Genomic DNA, 22,000 nt, shown 5'->3' with positions numbered 1-22,000 from the left:
CAGCTTCCCCCTGCTGATGCTAAGGCTGTTGCTTGGTACAATGCAGCTTTTAAACATTCCACAAACGTCCACCATTTCTGTAAGATGCATTCTGCTTTATTAGTTACATACACAGACTGGTCATTGGTACTTATATACAGCAATTATCAGATGGGCAATATCCAGCTATAGATTTAATAATAGCGTACATCTATCATGGCATATTTTACTAGCAGAGAGACATGCTCTGGAAACTTGTTAAAAGGCACCATTGTTTCTTGGACACAGTGGGGGTATACAGCACCAGCAACACAATCCTGTATATACTAGAAGCAAGTTTGGGGGCAGATATCAATATTGTCATCTGTCCATAATCATACACAAGGTGTACACCAAAATTAAGTATGCTGGAATAATTTCCTTCTATCTATGTAAACTGAAAGCTTGAGTCTCCTAAGGCTGGGATCACGCTGGTGTTAACACTAACGCAGGGGTGGGGATGCTGGAGCCCTCCAGGTGTTATGAGACTTCAGTTCCCATCAGCCTCAGCCGGCATGACCAATGATCAGGGAGCTGCAGTACAACACATGGAGAGCCACTAGTTCCCCATGCCTGCACTAAGGTGCTAGCACCCTGTCAAGGGATGATATAGAGCGGGTTGGAGACTCTGCTTACACCTGGCTCAGTTACCTGTCAATTACTGTCAGCTTTCAGGTGACTGTGTGTAGTGAGAGGTTATAAATACAATTAGTGCAGCAGCATACACCCCAAGAGCCAATTGACTGTAGTGTCTGAAACTAGACGGACATTGTTCATTTGCCTCACACTGTGCCCCAGATGCTGAAGACAGGCAGCATCCAGCAAGTTTGTACTAACCTTACAAGTCACTATAATGCAGGTGTGGGGAAACTTCAGCCCTCCAGATGTGTGGAAAACAACTCCCAGCATCCCTGACCATTGGCCATGCTGGCTGGGGCTGATGGGAGCTGGAATTCAGCAACATCTGCAAGGCCAAAGGTTCCCTACACTTCCTATAAATTTACTAACCTGACTGCCCACTTGTACCTATATTAGTTGTGGCCTAAATGAAAAAAACACCCATCCTCACACCAATTTACAAAAAAAAATTTCCATAGCTACTTGAAGCAATTGGTTATCTAAACCCTAATCTTCTGATGCCTTCAGAGTTTGGCTTTCCAGAGAACTAAAAAAAACAGGAATGTGGCATGATACTTATTTGCAGCTACTGGAAACCAAACCTGCACAGAGAGGGTTGCGTATGCCTTCTGAAGAAATTACTCAAAAGAAATCCAAAATCTTTTCCTTGTAAGTCAGGGATGTATTCAATCCCAAATGTTCCCCCTGCGGAACAGCTATTTTAGTTTCACAAGGACTTGCCGAACTTCCTCTTGCACACAGGGATATTCCAAGATTTTCTGTCGCCTTAGGCAAATTAAAATTTTTACTACCCTGTCCTATTATGTTCCTTATCTTAATAATAATACTACACTAAAGATTTCATCCAACAGTAGTCCAATTCAAAGTAGACCCATAAAACTAAGGTACATGACTAACTTGGGTCCATTAATTTTAATGGGCCTACTCTGAGTAGAGCTTAGTTGAACATATGACCAAGAGTTGACTGGTGTACTATTTTCATTTTTAATTTCCCCAAACTGGCCAAATTGTCCCTAGCTACATCAGTGTTAGCCAATGTGATGTCCTCTCCAGATGTTGTGGATTCCTAACTCCCATCAGCCCCGGCTAACAAAGTCAATGGAACTGTAAACAGCACCTGGAGGGCATCAGATGGGCTGCCTCTGTGTTACATTAACAGCAGCAGAGTCACGACAAACCAAAAGCATCAAAGTTCTCACAAAGATAGAATTATGGAAGTCACTGATGGAGGATAGTGATGGCCACTGGTTTGATGGCTTTCAAGGGAGGACAGACAAATTTTGTAGAGAATAAGGCTATCAGTGACTATTAGCTACAAAGACCCTCTAAGTACAGAGGTAGTAATGACTGTGAATATCAGCTGCAGGGGACCTGGGTGGGTGGGGGCTGTTACACTCCTGCTTCGGGGCTTGCTGGAGGCATGTGACTGGCTACAAGGGAAATGTGATGCTTGACTAGGGCTCTTGAGTAATCTGGACTAAACACAGCTCTCAGACTCCTAGCTACCATCACTGAAATTGATGAACAGACTTACTCCCATGCAGAGTTAGGCATGCCAAAACCATTGATTTCAACAGACTTGGGCAACTGCAACGCTGCATGGCACCGGCGCCCATCGGTGCTGACTTCCGAGCTCTGCTTTCTGCAGGGATGAGCTACACTCTGGGGTTCCTGAACAGAAACCCTGGCATGTAGCTGATCCCAGCAGGACTTGCAATTTGGCCCCAAATTTAAGACCCTGAACACCCCGCTTGCCAAGGGACAACAGGAAGCACATTTTAAGCCTCCCGATTGTGGCTCAATGGGTTTATTCATACAGAGCTGCCGCTTAAGTCTTGGAAAGTCTGATTTGAAAACATCTATAGAGCTGCCAAGTTTCGTAGCAGCATGTCTTCTTGCAGTTTTGATTTAGCTCTACCCGGCTTGGTTTATAAAAACCAAAAAGTGCTACAGGAAGAAAGTCTGCAGGAAAAAAAACATTCTATAAGGGACTGGGCCACTTTTCCTTTCACTAAATTCACAATTGTCTTTATTTTCACCACCCCCTTGCAAAAACGGAACCTAATCGCAATAGCAAGTAGCTAGAACGGCCAAACAGCAGCACATTGAAATAACTGGCATAGAAGCACAGCAGGACCTGAACTGGCACTGGTTCGCCTGGCATTAAAAGGAATGCAGCCAACAGGTGTCCAATGGAGTACAAGCAGGGCTGGCCTCGGCAACTGCTTGGCGTGCCAAAATTTCAGGGCTGCCTGTGCCTGCTATGCAAATCCCTTGGGGAAAGAAATACTACTAAAGCAGGGGTGTGGTAAAACCTGTGGCCCTCCAGATGCTGCTGAATTACAACTCCCATCATCTGTTCCTGTGGCTTTGTCTTTTTTGTTCTACGTATTGGGAACCTATCCTTTGTTTTGGTTGTTTACTAGCCAGAAGTGGAAGGGGGAAAAAATACCCAGCCACATCCTCCATTAGCACTAGCTGTGTATTTTTGGGGTCTGCTTCCAGCCAGACTTTTCTACTGTATCTCCAGGGTCATCAAGTGAGCAATGGCATCCAATGCAGACTATTGATCCTCAACGGCAGCCTCCAGGCACTTCTTCCTTCCTTCCTCAGTAAATAGCCTCTCGCATGACATTCAAGCAGATTATTGGTTTGCCATTCTTCATGTTCATTCCTTGTAGCGCAGGCAGATGTGCGCTGGGGAGCATCAACAGAGCCTGGCAATCCTCTTGGGAAGAATGCCTTTCCTTGTATTGCTGATGGACGTAGGGCTTGAGTGCAGGCCACCTACGGCTCTCCAGCTCCTGTCAGTTCCCATCAGCCAGCATGGCTAATGACTAGGAATGATGGGAGATGTAGTTCAGCAGCATCCCAAACCTGTCTTAGTAGAGCCAAGGATCTCCCGCTCCTTGCTGTATGCTTTGTTTGCTCGTATGCCAATCTAAGCACAAGGAGGGCACAGAAGTGAGCCCTTTCAGGGATGGGTTAAAGGATTTCTGTTGGGCTTCTGGTGTACAACGCACTTCACACTCTTTTTAGGCTGCAATCCAATGCACACTTACCTGGGAGTAAGTCCCACTGAACCCAATGGAGCTTACTTCTGAGGAGACATGTAATGGATTGCAAACTAAATCTCATTTTGGATGGTCCCGTGCAGATAGTGTAGAAAAAAAGCCTCTCAGGTAGGCTTGCACCATCTGTTTTAATAAAACAGGTTATATCCTAAGACCTCGAACATACCAGGAATAGCTGCTACAGTCTGCGTCTTCTGGGATAAAATTCCCTCAAAGTTTTGTCCCAGAAAAACCAATGCCATTCTTTAAGACAGAAGCTAACTTTCTCATGATAGTTGGCTGCTTGAAGGACATTGTTCCCTAGCCAGCTTAATGCTTGAAACGACAAATTGGGATGCCTACCTGTAAATGGGTTGATGTGTATCTTTGGGCATGATAGGCTGGGGTGCTTCTTCACAAGGAATTCCTGTGCTGTCCTTTGTCCACAAGGGCTGGGAAATGCACAGAAACCATCACAGAAATGTACCAGGAGAAAGAGTGACACTCACCTACCCCTTCCTCAAAAAGAACGAGATATGGGTTGCTGGAGCAGAAACGGCCTAAAGCTGTTCGACTCCAGTCTCAATCTGAGGTAGTTCTAGTCTTGTGTGTAAATAATCAAGCTGTTTGAGTAAGACAGATGTGCTGCCTCTTCCTGCCGAGAAGGCAGAATGAAGCTGGTATTTATTCCATCCATTTATTTAAAACAGAACTTGTTACTGTTTCTATTTGCATTATTTTTTTTTTGTACATCCCACAATTAAACCAGCAGGTCCCAGTGGACATAAGCTGCGTGCCGACACTGAAGGCTGGCCAGTACCCATGGCTGATGTGTACAGCCCCACAGCTGTTCTGAAAAAGCAGGCGCTACGGGGTGCTGCTGGACCAAAGGCAACGGCCTGTCCTGACCTAGCAGACGAAAACCAAGCCAGCATAAACAGGTTGGCGGGGGGAGGGGGAGAAAGAGCACAATGCTGGCCGGCAACCTTGAGGGAACAAGCGACCAAGAACCTCCAAACAAATGGCATAGGCCCCTGCTATAAGACCAAAGCAGATATACTGGCACAATGACTGCAGCTGACTATCTTGCTACTACCACTGATCTGACTATGCCCATCCGATGGTCACTCACACCGTTCTCCCCCCACCTTTATTTATTTATTTATTGCACTTGTATACCGCCCCATAGCCGAAGCTCTCTGGGCGGTTTACAGCAATCAACTCCTGCAAGCCCCAGTTAAAGCATATGCTGCTTAAAGTATTCTGAAAAGAACGTGGAATAATTTTCCTGTTAGCCTGCCAGCTAGTTTCAATCATGGCACAGTCTTAAAAACAGAATAAAAATCAAGCACACTAATTGTATCTAGCATATAACCCAACCATCCTAAGCAGGCTGTCCTAGCTGGCTATTGGCTCTCTTCCTACCAGTCAGGACCCACCTTCATGGGAAGTAAGGAAAAATGGGGGTGGGGAGTGAGAGGCACAGGTATCACCCCCAGAAAGTTGGTGGGAGGGCACCCCAAGGATGTTCTTGGCATGGTTTCCAGTAAGCCTGAGGCCGAACCTGGTCCTCGCCAGAGGCTGCAGGTAAAGCTCAGGCCCCTTGCCTGGCATTAATGGCAATGCTCTGTGATATCCACCACGACAGCCTTCTTCCAGCTGAAGAGGAAGTAGCCCGTCCCTGCGCCTGCTGCCACAGCAATGCAGAGGTAGCCATTGTAGGTCATGAAGATGAGCATGAGGAAGTAGCTGACCACCACCTGGACAATGTGCAGCACGGTCTGGAAGAGGTGAGGGAAGCTCACCATCTGCTGCCTAGCCAATCAGGACAGAGAAGAAAGAGATTATCGGTAGACGCCACACACAAAAAGGAAAAAGTTGGCTACAAAAGGAGGGCTTTGGATTCAAAAAGAGCAATGATAGGATCTACCCAATCTGAAGTAACAGGGCAGATTAAGAGAGGATAAAATATTGGGACAGTTGCTATCTCTCTCAGCCTATACTACCTCACAGGGTTGTTGTGAGGTTAACAGGAGGAGGAAAAGAACTGTGTATGGCACCTTGAGCTCTTTGGAGGAATGGCAGGATATTAAATGTAATAAAAAATAAATTGCAGGGAAACAAATTTTCAGTTAAACATCAGGAGGAACTTTGACAGTGGGACACTTTGCTTCAGGAGACTGTGGACTCTCCTTAGTTTGAAGGTACTTAAGTAGAGGCTGCATAGTTGTGTCCTACACTGCAGACCCTGCTTAAGAGGGAACTGGATGACCTCCAAGAGATGACTGGAGTTGTATTCCAAAACCTATGAAGGGCATAAGGCTGTTCTGCGACATACCACTAGTCTGTGGGTTTAGTTGAAAAGGACCAACAGACCATGAACTAATCATGTCCTGGTTGAGCTTCCCCATGTTAGTTTCCTGCGGATGGAGACATCTGCTCACCCGACTGTTTTGTGCGTCTCCATCAAGACGGTGCCATTTGGTCCTGGGACTGGCATGGAGTTGTAGCGGATGCTGACTTGTGACTTCCGGAGGAGGTTCTCGCGGGCAATCTTCAGGCCCTCGTAGAACATGGCCAGGAGGAAGATGGCCACAAACGCACCAGCCATTTCTGATGAAGAGGGAGGAAAGTTACTCAATCTGTTCAGTACTGAGATGTTAATATTCCAGGTCCAGCAGGTAACACATTCCATGGGGCCTGGCTATAGTGATATGATTGGCTGAGGCTATTACTTAGCAACATGGATTCCAGCATCACATTCCAAGTAATTCAGAAGGACCATGTGTGCTTCACCCACTGGGCTGTGGCCTATTTCCATAAATGGGGTCTTTCAATGTTAACATTTCCAAGGAGGTCAAGATAAATAAACAAGCCTTTGTCTATGATTTACCATACATAAATCAGTTGGTTGAAGTTAAGATTCAAATTGCTAGGCACCCCAAAGACAACAATCAGCTCAAGAACACCCATCCTCATGAAATCGTGCATACCAGTCTCCCCATTCCTAGTTTAAGGCCTGAAGATGCCGAGACAAATTTCTCTGTGAGCTCCAGCTCCACAGCCTCATGCTCAATCTGCCAGCTGACACAGCGGACAAACCAACACGGAAAGAACGTGAAGGTTTAAAGTTTGAAAACTACGGCTGTGGTGGAACAGCTTCAGGAGGAAAGAGTATTCAATAGACCAGGGGGTGAGAGATCTTCTTCAAAACCAAGAGCCACATTGCCTCACAGGGAACCTTCCAGGGGCCAGATCCCAGAATCAAAAGCAGAGACACCAATTGATGCAACTCTTGCATTTGTACAGCAGGGTAAATTCCAGCTGTGTAAAAATCAGACTCCATCCAGACCAGCAAGATATATCACAGTTCAAGAACACATCCCAAACAGGCAAAAGCATTTGAGAAGGGTGCGGAGTAAGGCTGCAGAAGGGTGTGGCCAGGGAATGTGGCATGTTTAGGACAGTGGTTCTTAACCTTTTCTGGACCTCCATGAGAATCTGATGAAGCTATGGACGCACTTCCCAGAAAGTGCACATAAACACACATGCACAATGTTTTGCACACATTTTTAAATTGCATTTATTTTTTTGCATCCAGTTCATGGACCCCCTGAAGCCCATCCATAGGCCACAGGTTAAGATCTCCTGGGCTAGGGAGAATCCTGAGGGTGAGATAAGTGGGGCCTGGAAGGCTGCATTCAGTATGACATTCCACAGCCCTGCGCTAGACTCTAGCTTGGGCCACAGAGTTACTTTGACCCATCACAGTGTCACCAAGGAGACCACTCACCTCTGGCTGAGTTGATGACGAGCCCGGAAAACAGCAAATGCACCTTCTTATAGCCAAAGTAGAAGGTCATATCCTGCCCCAGACAGAGACACGGAGTCCAATTAATGCCATGAAACAGCTTGTGAGCAGCAGGGTCTTTTGGCATTGCATTTTCAAACAAGTTATACAGGACCGCAACCCCCCAAGACTCTGCAAATTCACTGGAGTGACACCCCCACCTCCATCCATTGCCTCCCTCTTTACCAGCATGGTCAAAGGGCAGTCAATTTATGCATGTTGGAGAATGGGGTGGCTGACATTTGCATTCTCCGGGGAAAGGGCTGGCCTTGTAGCCAGCCAAACATGTATGGTCACCAGGAAACCTCCCCTGACCCATAGGATGAAAAGGGGACTCATTTTGGAGACACTCATTTATTGTGTGTTATGTTCCTTCAAATCGATTACAACTTATGGCCACCCTATGAGTCAGCGACCTCCAAGAGCATCTGTCATGAGCCACCCTGTTCAGATCTTGTAACTTCAGCTCTGTGGCTCCCTTTTATGGAACCAATCCATCTCTTGTTTGGCCTTCCTCTTTTTCTACTCCCTTCTGTTTTTCCCAGCATTATTGTCTTTTCCAGTGAATCAGGTCTTCTCATGATGTGTCCAAAGTATGATAACCTCAGTTTCATCATTTTAGCTTCTAGTGACAGTTCTGGTTGAATTTGTTCTAACACCCAATTATTGGTCTTTTTCGTGGTCCATGGTATCCGCAAAGATCTCCTCCAACACCACATTTCAAATGAGTTGATTTTTCTCTTATCCCCTTTTTTCACTGTCAACGTTCACATCCATATAGAGATTGGGAATACCATGGTCTGAATTATCCTGACTTTAGTGTTCAGTGATACATCTTTGCATCTGAGGACCTCATTTAGAGACCCTCTGAAATCACCAGTCAGTTACCCAATGTCATCATATTTTCAAGTAACCCAACTTCAGTGACAATTCCTGTGTGGCATAAACTGGCATTTATAGCAAGCTCCACTTTGGGCAGGGATTGCTGCACTACGGAGTTCCTGATCAGCGATTCATCATCATCTATACCTCCCCTTCACCAGAAAGTCCCAGGGTGGGTTACAACAATTTAAAGTTCAGTATTAAAAACAGTTAAAGCAGTCACAGGAACAGTGTGGGTCAACCAACCCCATGGGGCATGCTATCAGTGGTGATCAGCACCTTGCTTGAAATTTGACAGGGCCAGAAACAGGCCATGGGCAGCCAGTCGGCTCCCTCTGCTGACCTAAAGAGTCCCAGTGGGATGTGTACCACTGTTGCTTCCCTCTCGTCCTTCTGATTTGTACAAAAAGGGGCAGCAAGGAGACTTTTCAGCTGTTCCTGCTCCACTGCTGATGTGCCCTGCAATTCCTTTAGCACTAGAGGTATCGCACGAGCTCTACTCACCATCATCCCTCCATCATGCATGTGTCCCAATGATGCTGTGGTATGATGGTGTGCATGAGGATCTGGGGTGGGCGTTGCTGAGCCATTCATTTTATGGTCCATGTGCTGACTGTGGGGCATCTTGACCCTGGAGGCACTATAAAGGGCAGGGGACGCTGCAGGAGCCTGGAAGACGCATGCAACAGCAGACATAAGGAAGAGAAGCATGAGGAATAAGGAGCGCTTCCAGAGGACGAGGCACATTTGTAGCAAGTCTTGAGAAACTTGAAGGCCGGCTGGCCCTGAAAACAAGCCTAGGCATATTATACACAAACACAAAAATGTCCATCACCTTTTCATTTTTTAAGAAAGGCACGTTTCACGACTTTTAACGCTGTGGCATCAGTCTTGAAAGATTGTGCAATACAAAAACAGCTGATATGGGGAAATTTATTCATTTAAAATGTTTATTATTTATATACTGCCTCCCCCCCCCCCGCAAAGAAGGCAGCGTACATGGGGTTGTAGCCAACTAAGTTCTACTCAAGAGTAGACCAACTGAAATAAATGTGTTGAACCTAAGTTAGTCAAAGCCATCAATTTCAATCAGTCTGCTCTCAGTAGGGCTAACAATGGATACTGGCTACATTCCTTCAGCGTCAGAGATAGCATGCATCTGAGTACCAATTGCTAGGAGCTGCAGGTGGAGAGAGTGCTGTTGTGCTCAGGTTCTGCTTGCAGGCTTCCCACTGGGGTATCTGGTGGTCCACTGTGAGCACTGAGCTTCGGTCTGGATGGACCTTTAGCCTAATCCAACAGGAGTCTTCCTATGGGCACAGGAAGCCTGGTGGCTAGCAGCAAGGGACAGGAAGGTAGTTAAATGATGGAGCAGGCAAGGAACTATTCTGTAACGATTTGCCAGGCTGCTCAAGCCATGTGCAGAATGTGAAGAGGACAAGATGGAACCGGGTCAAGTGGTAATCAGACCCACAGTGCTATGGCACAAGATGGAGAAGGAGTAAGTAAAAAGGGACATGCTTTAATCAGATCTCTTGGAAGCTGCAGGCGTTCTCTATAAACACCAAGAGTTAACTTTGCTTGCCACAGGGTTTAATTGTGCTCAAGCCCCATTTTAAATTACATCCAACTCAAATGCATGGAAACCTTCTGCCTCTAATTGGCAGCTGAACATTTCTTTTTACTGAGAACAGATCTCTACAATCACATTAGGGCACAGAATTAAGCAGCACAGAAAAGGTCTCTGGCTGCCCGCAGCAATCTTGTCCCCATTCCCAGAGCAACAGCCTCCCATCTTTATAATTTTATGAGGTGGGAGATGGTTAAGTGCCCAGAAGGTTGGACTGAAATCAGTTTAATCTCTTTACAGCCGATAATCAAATGGTCTCCAGGGCAAAAGAGAGAGAAAAAAATGTGGGCATTCAACATTCAAGGCTTAGCTGTTGCCAAAGGAGGAAAGTGGGAAGACATCCAAAAAAATACTAGTTGAAAAAAGGTTACCACATAGTGGCTCTAAGTGAGTGAGCTAGTGGTCATCAGTAGCTTCCAGCCCCCTAAACTTACCACCAGCTTCCATTGTTTGGACTGTGCCAGGAAGTGTGATATGGCAGACTGTGCTGTGTAGCTAGAAACTACAAGTGACCCCTGCCTGCCAGTTATACCCTAGGGGCTAAGTGGCTCCTGTATGTTTTTTCAGCCATCTGTTTAGCAGTAAGAGAACTGAACCTAAGAGGATCAGGCCAGTGGCCTATCTAGTCCAGATTCCCATTCTCAAAGTGGCCAACCAGATGCCTATGAGTGCAACAGCACTCTCCCCTCCTGCAGTTTCTAGCAACTGGGATTCAGAGACAGAGAACATAGCCATCAGGGTTAACAGCCACTGATACACAAATTCATGGATGATAAAGGTTAATCCTCTTTTAAGGCCATACAGCTTGATGGCCATCACTGCCACCAACTGAAACCAACTGGACTTTCGAAGGCCAATTTCAGCCCTTGTTGAAATAATGCTTAGCATTTATGAAGCATTTGAAGCAAGGTGCTTCACATACATTCAACAATCCTCACAGGAACCATGTAAGGTAAAATTTTATTATCTCTCAAGCTGCCGAAGGGTAGAGGGAATTTTTGTTCATCTAAGACTGAGGAAACACGTGGCTGAGAAGAATTGGATTGGGGGCTTCCATATTCACATTCATCATCGCCACAATATACCATCTTAAAAATGATAGTGAGGCAGACTCTGAACAAATCCCTTTAGTCCATAATATGTTGTCTGGGCACACAAGCCAGCATTCTTGCGAGGTCTCTTAACATACACAGAGGGCTCAGGAGAAAGACAAAGCTGCCTTCATTCCCATTGGTTTTTTGGAGAGCATAAGAAACGTAAGAACTCTCTTCAAAGCAGTTCTAAGGACTCCTGACATTTTCAATTCTATGGTGGTCCCACATCTATGAAATTCCCTTCCACTAGGCCTGCGTCAAATTTCTACATTGCAGAGTTTCTGGAAGGCCCTGCAGACCTTTTTTGTTTTCACTTGGTCTTGAAGGCACAATGTTGTTAGTTGAGTGACGGTGCGGTTAAATTGCCTTTTTTTTCCAACTCTTGTTAAAATAAAATAATGCAGTGTTTTGAAGTTGTAGTTTTTTAAGTCTTAAACTTTTGTAGTATTGCTCTTTTCATCTTTTGTTGTTTTGGGTATTAAATTGCTTTGGATGAGCACTTGCCTGGAAAAGAGGTTAAAAATACTTTAAACAAGTAAGTCATTGAAAACTCAGGCACAGGATCTGTATGTCTGCTGGGTGCTCTGCTTGCCAGACGACCTGAGGTATTTGCCCCCAGCAAGCAGATTTGCACAGATCTGCCCTTACCACTCCAGAAACATTCATTATCTCACTGGAACTCATCCTGCCACATCCGCCCTACCACAGTTTTTCATAAGAAAATAATCTTGCAGCTTCTTTATGGCGCAGAGATTTGGGGTCACGCCAACATTGCCCCTCTAGATAAAATTCAAAATGCTTTCATCCAATTTATCCTGGCAATCCCTCGAGGCACGCCTGTATCCTTTCTAAGGTTAGAGACAGGCCTCTATCCTATAGAGTCCCTGGTTCATGCGGCTCTGGCCATGTATTGGCTAAGACTCGCATGCATGAGCGATGCCCGCCTCCCAAAAAAAATCCTTTATTGAACAATCACAGACTTCCTCCTACATTACCTGGCTAAACCGGACTAAATCCATCATGGCCATTTATGGGATTAACATAGATTTTCCACCGTCCCATCTCTCTATGCGGGCAAAACAACTATCGAAGGAAATAATTTATCTGTACTCCAAAAGATGGGTCCTCTACTCTTCCACTAAACCGTCTCCCTCTTTCTGGTACACCTGGTTCAAAACGACTTTTATCATGGAGCAATATCTTACTTTTTTATCTGCCCCCTATTGAGAAGATTGTTCACGGCCTTGCGCCTCCAAACTATGCCTTCAGCTATGCTAGAAGGGAGATACAATAACACTCCAATTCACCTCCGCATTTGTATTTGCAAATCAGGAGAAATTGAGGACATTGTCCATTATCTATTGAGATGTCCCCTCTATAAAGAACCAAGGTTGAAATTTCTTCTCCCTATTATCCATTCCATGTCAAACAGGTCCCCCTTGGAACAAATATGTATCCTCCTAGTTGGCAGTGATGCCTTTCTAACGCAACAAGTGGCCAACTTTGCTTTGGCCGCGGGGAAAATTAGAGCCAAATATGCAAAACAATGAGTGGCGGCACAGGAGCTGTCCTAACTTCCGATGCTTTTTATTCTTTTTATCCTGGGTTGGAAGGTGACCTTGTTAACTGCCCTATGTCACGCCCTGTCACACTTTTTAACTTTTATATATGTTCCTAGAATCTGTATTGGTATCTGTACTTGTATTTGCACTTTATTGCAGCGGCCTATGGCTTTGAGCAATTAAAGTTTCAAGTTTCATCCTGCCACAGCATTCCCAGGAATGACCGCAGCTGCGAGATGTGCATGAAACCAGCAAAAGTTAGCAACACCAAGCACATATCCACATGTGCAACATCAGGAAAAGCGAGTGTTTGCTTTTTAAAAATAGTTAAATTTGTATATATTGTACCGCCAGCCTCATACCTGGCATTGCTCAGGAGTTGTAAGAAACCAAAAAAGTCAATGCAGTTTTGAAAGGCTTGGTCTGCTATCTTGACTCAAAATGGTATATAACTGTATCCAAACATAAGACAAAATCCTGCTGCTTTATCTCCGGAACCATCATGCAAAATTTTGTTATGACACCTTAAGATTACGATTGCCATTGCCTTCCAGGTGTCATTGGACTACAGCTTCCATCATCCCTCTGCTCATTGGCCATATGGGCTGAAGATGATGGGAATGGGAAGTCCGACAATATCCAGAGTACACGAAGTACCCTCCCAATGTACTATAGCCCCTCCAGTGCAGAAAAGCAGGAAGGGGAGACAAAGGCTTGTGCTATAGAGAGAGGTCAGAACGTAACAGGGTTCAGTCGAGCTCTGAATGACTTGGGTTGCGGTGGCAGCACCAGCAGTGAGCAAGTTGTTGGTGGAAGGCATCTTTCCTACAGCACCACCCACTCCTGCAGACACACAAGCGTACGTGCCAAGGCTCCAGCCCACACAGCGCTATATATTTAGCATTCCCAGGTGCTTGGTTTCCCTCCCCAGCCATTGTGAAAGGAGTTCCCTGCATGAGAAAGCCAAGGAAGTGCAGAAGCAGAGCTGCAGGCTCCAAAGCAAAGTGTGCAATTCTTGACAGGGGGCCAGTGGCTCAGCCTGAAAGCACTTTATTGTCTGTTGCAGGCAGGACTGCCAAGCAGCCCAAGCGAATCCCGGCAGCTAAACCTCAGGGCCAGCAGGGGCTCCATCTCGACACTGTGTCTGCCCTGCCCATTAACATAAACAATGAAAAGGCACAAAGATCAAGAGCTGAATGGGTCCCGATGCTAGGCAACCCTCCCCTCCAAAAAAACATGTACTCACAAGCATACTAAAGGCCTGTGCATAGTTCCAAGGCTGCAGCTTTGGCTACAGAAATGGGTTCTGGGTTCGTACATGGGAAAGGCTGTAGGTTGGTGACAGAGCACATGGTTTACATGCAGAAGGGCTCAGGACCACAGGCTGGGAATCCCTGCAGCAGGAGACTGATGGAGAGGACTGCAGCCCTTTAACCGGAAAGGCACCTTCCAATGAGGGCGGATGCAGCTGCTGCCACTATATAAGGCTCAATCTCAGTTTGATGCTTGCTGAAGCATCTGCTTTCCTATAACAGCCTGAGCCTGGCCTTAGACTAGAGCTTGCCTCACAACAACCACTTGGCAAAGCCTTAGGAGGAAAAAGCATTGGCTAAGTAGTTTCGCTTAATGAGGCACTGTCTGTTCCCATCAGGGACCGTCTGCTCCCATATGAACCTGTCTGCAAGTTAAGATTGGAATCTGAAGCACATACAATTGAAGGCACTATCAATTCTTTTGCGCAACTGACAACTAGGCAAGGGTCACTTTACACTGAGTATTGGCAAAAGTATCAACACCCCACTTACCGCCTGTTAGACCTGTGTGGCACTATACCTGTAAGATCACCAACGATAAACATTATGGGGAAGGATGTAGTAACTCAATAGCCACTTTTCAGAAAAACTAGGTGTTATTTGTGCAAACCTAAAAGATTTCTTGAAAATATATTAGAACGGATTTTTTTAACAGGGAAATTAACGTTTTAATTGCATGCAGTTAATGCGGTTATGTTTAATACTGTATATCCCTTTTTACTTCTTAAAAAAACTTATGGGGATCTGCTCAGAGTTCCACTCTGCAAAATCAGCTGGTGGTTACCCTTCACAGGGACTTTTCAATAGAGGCACTTCCCCTTGGAGATCAGTCAGTCTTTTGACATTCAGTTCTTTACTGAAAGCTGCCTCATTTCAGCAATGCTTTGCTTCTTGCTATCGTCCTTTTTATCTCCTTTTCTGGATTGAATTTTATCTGCTAGTGCCTTAGATTAGCTATGATTAGTTATGTTTTTGCAACACAAATCCTATATATGCCCACTCACGTCTGCTCTACTGAGATCAATGGGGCTTACTTTCAGGTAAGAAGGCACAAGATTGCAGCCTTAACACCTTATTGCTTTTCATTTCGTAAGATGCCTTTTGCATGTCCACAAACAGAAAAAGAGGGGAGGAAATTATTATTTATTGCATTTATTAATCGCTTTCTACAAAAACATCTCAGAGCGACTTACAAAAAGATAAGATCCCCAACAGCTCGTCAGGCACTTAAAAGGAAATACATTAAGACTAAGAACACAGTAAGCAAATTGCTAAAGGTGCTCCTCCAACAAGAATAATAAAAGGAGGAATCCTACCCCACCCCACTAGAAGATGAGCACCCCCCCAAGGTGATAAATCATACTGAAATGTGATCTAAATTAAAAACCAAAAGCCTGAGCAAGCAGGAATGTCTTAGCCTGGTGCCTAAAAGCTGACAATGTTGGTGCCAGATTGTATCGAATCAAATCTCCAGCAGGCAGTGTGCTTTGACTCAGGACTAGGAGAAGCAAAACAAGTAAAAAAAAGCACGTACAAACATAGGTTTGATTATCTTATACAAGATGTGCAAATAATCTAGAAAGCCTCCTCTTCAATAGCAAAGCTGTTTTAGAAACTGAGAGGGATGTATCAAAACCAATTTTGCAGCACAACACAGCAACAGTTCAAAGGGAAAAGTCCTACTGGGTGTACGGAAACCCTTGCAGAGAGTCTAAGTAGGTCCTTGGATTCCAGCCGACATGCAGCTGTAAAGACAGACTTGAGACAAAACCCCCAATACGACTTGAGTAGCCAAACAAGTTTTATTTGCGTGCGCACACACCAGTTAAACGCAAAACCAGTTAAATAAAAAAAACACACAATTAAGGAGATTATGGCACCAGGAAGTTTGCCTCCAATACATACCTGCTCAAGGAAGCACCAACAAAAAGGTTTTCCTCCTCTCCCAGCACTTTCAAATGCAGAACACAATACGATGGTTTAGCCTTTCACCCTGGAATTAAAAAAAAACAAACCACACATATACACCCCTCAACACTTTAATTGCTACACTTGGCTCTGCCTAGAAGAACAGGAAGCTTTTCACCCTCTCAGGTTTCCATTGTGCCCAGGTTATTCAACCCCCTCCCCCATAAAGAACTTCTGCCCCTCCAGATTCCAGGTTTGGTAAAACAGCAGCCTTGCAAGGAGGCAGATAAAGAAAGTGTTGCTACATCAGGAACTTCCCATCCTGCAGCTGTTCCACAGCAACAGACAATCTCCTTCTCCTTCATCATCATCATCATCATCATCTCCTTCATCATCTCCATCTCCTTCTCCTCCTTCTTCTTCTTCTTCTTATTATTATAATATCCCGGCCTTCCTCACAGCAGGAGCCCACTAGCTAGACACGGGGCATAGCCAGTATTTCTAGTCTGAAAGAATTCTGTTCTATCCCCCAGGCAAGCAGCAGATAGCCTATTCCACATCCATCTCCCAAGAGAAATGATATAAACATCAAACAGATGCTGACTAGCTCTCTCCTCTAACCAGAACTACTTCCTGCTACATATACACTGAGTTTTTAGGCTGTGTACACACCACACATTTAAAGGAACTTTAATTCCCCCCCTCCCTCAAGAATCCTGGGAACTTTAGTAGCTCTGAGAGGTAAACAATTCCCAGCCCTCTTAAAATTATCAGGATTTTTATATGTGTGTGTGGGAAATGTGTTTTAAATGTACGGTGTGTACGTAGCCTTAGAAATAATAGCTAACACATACACATGAGGCAGAAGCAATCTATGTTCAGCTGGCATTCAAACATATCGTTAGGGATTCTTACCTCTGGGCCAAGCACTTTTCAGACCAATCTTTTGCACACTAAACAGAAGAGAGGCCCCAGAGCTGGTCATTCAGTCTCTTGCTAACCGCAATGGATACTCTTAAGCTCAGCATCATGAGACCAGAATGCCGCTCCCAGTTTATTCAATTTCCTGACATCCTTCTGCCAGTATTAACCGCTTCCTCTCCAAAGTAAATACCCACCCCTCTTGCTTACCGCTCAACATTTCAAGCCCTGAAAGGAGCTAGTGAGAGGAAGATTTGCTGAAACAGGCATGGCAGATTTTCCTCACAAGTGTTTGGGCACGCTACTGTAACATACTGAAATTGCAATCTTATATCTGGAAAAACACACACAACTTGTATGCCCAGTCTCTTCTTCTCCCCGCTTTAAAAATAAATAACTTCGTTATCTTGTTCCTGCCCTTCCGCTGATCACTGCATCCATTTGGTTGCAAACCTTTGCTCTGTGCTTACACTGCTCTTCCCTTTCCTCTCCCCAAGGCTGTCTCCCTTCCCACACTGAGATTGCAAGCCATACACCCCTTGGCACAGGAGCCAATTTATCGCTTATGATTTACCAGGTCTGTGACGATATAATAAAATATGTATTGTTAGCGCATGAAAAACTATGTGCAACTGGATGGGTTGTATTACTAATAGAGCACAGGGCCAAACTGGAGGCAGTGGGGTGGCCATGTTTATTTAGTCATGGATTTGCAGTGTTCATGGGTAAAGTGGGAGAATGGGAAGGTCTGCTTTTTACCCTGAAAGAGGAGCTGAACTCTGCCTCATCTTCTGTCTTATCTGGACTGAAAACCGTAAGCAATGCAGGCTTGGGAGAAAAGGAACTGAAGTGACAGGACATATGGAAGGTAAAACTGAGGAGGGTTCAGGCTACCTGTATAATACCAAGGATGTCAAGAAGCATTAGACACCCTCCATCTGATTTTATATATGAATGGGACAGAAATAAGAACAAAGCATGCACAGCAGCCCTGTAAGGTCTAGTTTGGCCCATGGAAGAATGGAAAGAATGTAAGATATTAGGGTCAGCATTTGACTGCTCCACTATTTAGAGGAATGTAATCTAATTCAGTAATAGCTTTGAACCTTTCCTGGGTTCTTGTTCCAAACCGCCTGCAGTTACCTGACCTGCCCAGTAGGAGATGCTATGCTGTGTGATGTATTGGGGAGGGGACAGGGCAGAATTCAGGGCAGAATGAACTTAAGAATTACACCCAATTATAAAATTGGATGGACTTCTATAAGACCGCAGAAGCTGTATCGCATTGGTGGTGAAACATGTAACCCTTCAGATGATGCTGACCTCCAATTCCCATCAGCCTCAGCCAGTCTGGTCAATCAGGGATGATGTGAAATGCAGTCCAAAGACATCTGGAGAGCCACAGGTTACCCACCTACACTTTACAGAAAGGACAATGCTTCCTACCCTGAAGCAGAATGGGAAAAGATTTTCATCTTATATTGCAACATCCCCACCTCAAATACATATTGCTGCAATTGTGCGTTTGGGTTTATTGATTGCACACAGTGTTGTGGGCCCAGGCCTGTGGAACCTCTTCCCAACTGAGGTTAGACAGGCACCGCCCTTGCTGATCTTCAGGCATGTGACCAAGACCTTCTTGTTCCAGCAGGCACTTTTAGGTAGTGTTTTTTTGTTTGTTTATTAAATGTATATAGCCAAAGGCTGTTACAAAAGCAAAACATAAAACATAACTATACACAAGACTAAAATAAAACAAGCAATGTTTGGTTTTATGATGTTTGCTTTATTTTATGTATAGCTTATTTTTATGTATACCGCCTCAAAATGCTAATGATTAAGCAGTATATACATGTTTTAAATAAATATATTTTGGAGGGGTTAACCCCCCACCCAAAACCCATGCATCAAAACCCATGCATTTCCATTTCATCTCAGCCCTAGTCCTTATATTAAACAGGGATTAACTGGACTGTAGACAGGCAAGAGCGCCCTGCTTTTGTTGGGTCTTTTTTTCTGTGTAAATGTACATTTGTGCAGCTGGATGCTGTCAAAAATGCCTGGCTTGCTAAGGTTTCCTAATAAAAATGGTTTTGTGGCAAGGAATTTTGGGGGGGGACATCTTGCCTGAATTAGGGCCTCTGGAAGGTTGCGAGACTGTCAGTTCTCACAGTTTAATTGAATCCAATTAATTAGGCAGTGAGGACTGGTACCTCAAGGCCACAGGCCTGGGAAGGTTGGAGAAGTGTGCGACTGTTAGGCATGAAAGCTCTGGAAGATTTCATCATCAGAAAGCCCCCTGAATTAATTCCTGGCTGTTGCTGGGCTTTTTCCCCAATAAGAGTAGAGCTAAAATTCTGGGTCTTTGTTCCCCAATGCTCCTTGGTGTTATCTGATGTTGGGGTCCCATTTGCTATCCAGGCTATACATCTCTGGGGAGATGTGGGACCATGACGTGATTCTACCCGCCTTCCTATAGTGCGAGTATAGAATGGGTTAGACAGATTTGTTCTTTTCCTTGGAACTTGACCTCCCAGTATTTTACCTAACCCTAGAGCTGCTTGGTTTAAGGAATTATTTTGCTGCTATATTTTGAACTTATATTTTATTTTAATAAAGCTACCTCTTATTTACCAATGTGTGTTCATCGCAGGGGGAATTTGGCTCTGAATCCAGCACCTTGGCCAAGTACCCACAGACTACCCTATAATTGGGTATATTGCCTTAAGGCTCCAAGACAAGGAGTGTATCGTTGGCTCTTGTCTTTTGGAATCCTTGGCAGGTCTGTTTCTGGCACTTTGGTTTCTCCTTGGGCCAGAGTGGGTGACCAGGTTTAAGGGGTGGTGGCAGTCTACCGATACAGGGTCGGTGTTGGTTTAACTCAGCTCTGGTAAGGGTGGCACAGGTTGCGCCTGGCCAGGATCAATTGCCCTGGGCTTGGGAAATGACCCCCCCCCAGCGAGAGTCCTTTACAAATGCTACGTTCCATGGGCAGGGGGTTGAAGCTTAGCACCCTGTAACTGGCTACTACAAAGCTTGGTATCAGCTGCCATCTCAGGAATTATTCATGATGGAGCATTATCATTGCAACTATACTTAATAAAAGGCACTTCACATGCAGATCCACTGAAGCCATCTAGAGGTCTTTGTCCACTTGACATACTTGCTGTACAACTTATCTAAGCTTCAAAAATAATGTAATGCTCTTAGGATCACACTTGTTCCTCAAGTTTAAAATCATGAAATCGATAAGGAAGTTGCTCAGTCATGTTTTCTTTGTACCTCTCCCATGCTCCCAACTCCACACTTGACAATTTTGCTATTTTTAGCACATATTCAAGTACCTGGACAGCACTGCCTATACTCCTGAGATCCCAAGTCCAGAAATCAGAATGCAGAAGCAAATGACTCTCAGAAGTGGCTTACAGCTCCTCCGTGATGTAAAAGCAGCTTAGATTCAATACTGGGGATACAGTCTCCTGCTCATGGGGAACCTGTGGTCCACCATCATCTGGAGGGCTCAGTAATAGTCAGGGAGGATGGCAAATATAGTCCAACAAAATCTGGAGGTGTACAGGCTCCCATACCTGCTCGAGAATGTCAGAATTTCCCTTCAAGATCAGATCCATTTTGTCCAGTACTCTGAATCCAACAGCAGCCAGACAGGTATGTCAAGGAAGCTCACAGGGAGGCAACAACTCTTCCCCAAAGTCCTGCGTTCTATTTCATATAATGCCATCACCCCTGATAATGTGGCTCACAGTCTTTAAGAACAAAGTAACCTAATCCCAACATCAATCAACCTCTTATTTTTTCCAGACCTCAAAAGCATCAGGTCTGGTATATGTTACTTTGTGTTGGTGCAATTAGCTTACTATCAGCAAATAATTCCTCCTCCTCTTCCAGGTGGATGAGAATTAGCATGTCCCACAAACAGCAACAAGCACCACCACATTCTTTCCAGAGTGTGGAAGGACCAACATAGAACCACAGCAGTAGAATCTGCTAGTGCTGAAAGAGGATGCAGCTGTCGTAGCACAGAGGCACACACTAGCTGAACAAGGAACGCTGTGGCAATCTTACCTAGCTTTCTTAAAGCTGTGGAATTAATAGAAAACAGGCTGCCGCATTCACTCTCCCCTTTTGGAAGCAAGCAGCACAGACCAGACAAGTGTGGGAAGACAGAAGGCATAATATCAGACTTCCTGAAAACTACAAAGGGTTTTTAGGTCACATGTCAAAATGTTCCCACTAAAAAGTAAGTCTGACATTTGAAGGGAGCCCATGGTACACAGGAGACAAGGCTAGCCAAGCAATGAACCCACACCAACCATGCTACTGGGCACACAGCAAGGTTGGAAGGGATTCAAAATCCCCTCTTGCCTCTAGCAGACCACCACTATTCTTTCCTGGGAGAACCTGAAGAGGCATGGCCCGGTATACGAATGACCATATCGAAGGCAAGGCTCTAGTTACAGGGAAGAAAAACACCAGAGAAACAAGCTCTCACTGCAGCTGCCATTTTAGTTCATGAAACCCAACAGATTATTGCAAATTCAACCCTGCTGTTCATGAAGTGACAGAGAACGGGCACTGGGCCCTTGCATTTCGTAAGACTTTCTGGGAAAAAAGCTATCTCTACACCTCCTCTCTGACCAAGACTCAGCCTTTAGAGCGTAATTGAGAAGGAAATGCTGCCACAATTATTTGCAGTTATTGCAACAGGATGTCAAGCTCCAGCTGGCAAGGTCCATCCCCAAGTCCATAGCCCACACCTGATCCTAGAAAAGAAGATAAACCTGCTTACAGTGGAGTTTTGACAAAATTCACTGCAGCATCAGAAGAAAACAGGAGTAATGGTTCTCTTCCCCTAAGGTGAACAAGGACTCGTACTGGCTGGCAGCAAGGAGCACTGCAACCCTTTTGGTACAGCAAACTATTATGCGAGTTTGAACTCTGGAGCACCACTCAATTTTGTCTTGGCAAGGCTGGCAGATCAGAGCCTTTGACACAAGTCCACCGCTTGCTAGGGGCAGGTGTGCACGCTGACAACTGGGAGCAGTGAGTAGCATGTCCCCCACCCCCGTGGGCATTTTCTCCATGCACCACCACTATTGCCACTGGAATATG

The 22,000-nt window shown here is 45.1% G+C and overlaps 1 protein-coding gene across 10 annotated transcripts in view; it reads right to left on the bottom strand.

The window, feature by feature from the left end:
- Positions 1-74: 74 nt before the first annotated feature.
- Positions 75-22,000, bottom strand: part of SLC31A1 (solute carrier family 31 member 1) — a 31,321-nt gene continuing 9,395 nt past the window's right edge. For 6 of the 10 annotated variants that reach the window (XM_061604171.1, XM_061604172.1, XM_061604173.1 and 3 more), the window contains 5 exons: positions 15,947-16,034; positions 8,947-9,111; positions 7,504-7,576; positions 6,155-6,323; positions 75-5,525 (listed from right to left, as the gene is read on the bottom strand). In XM_061604171.1, the coding sequence (XP_061460155.1) occupies positions 5,324-5,525; positions 6,155-6,323; positions 7,504-7,576; positions 8,947-9,066 (564 nt within the window). In that variant the 5' untranslated portion in view covers positions 9,067-9,111; positions 15,947-16,034 and the 3' untranslated portion in view covers positions 75-5,323. The other 4 variants (XM_061604175.1, XM_061604174.1, XM_061604170.1 and 1 more) reach the window with 4 other exon arrangements.

This window comes from Rhineura floridana, chromosome 20 (assembly GCF_030035675.1).
Source record: "Rhineura floridana isolate rRhiFlo1 chromosome 20, rRhiFlo1.hap2, whole genome shotgun sequence".
Classification (NCBI taxonomy): Eukaryota; Metazoa; Chordata; class Lepidosauria; order Squamata; family Rhineuridae; genus Rhineura; species Rhineura floridana.
The sequence above is the reverse complement of the archived record's forward strand: the minus strand, read 5'-3'. Positions and strand labels throughout refer to the sequence as shown.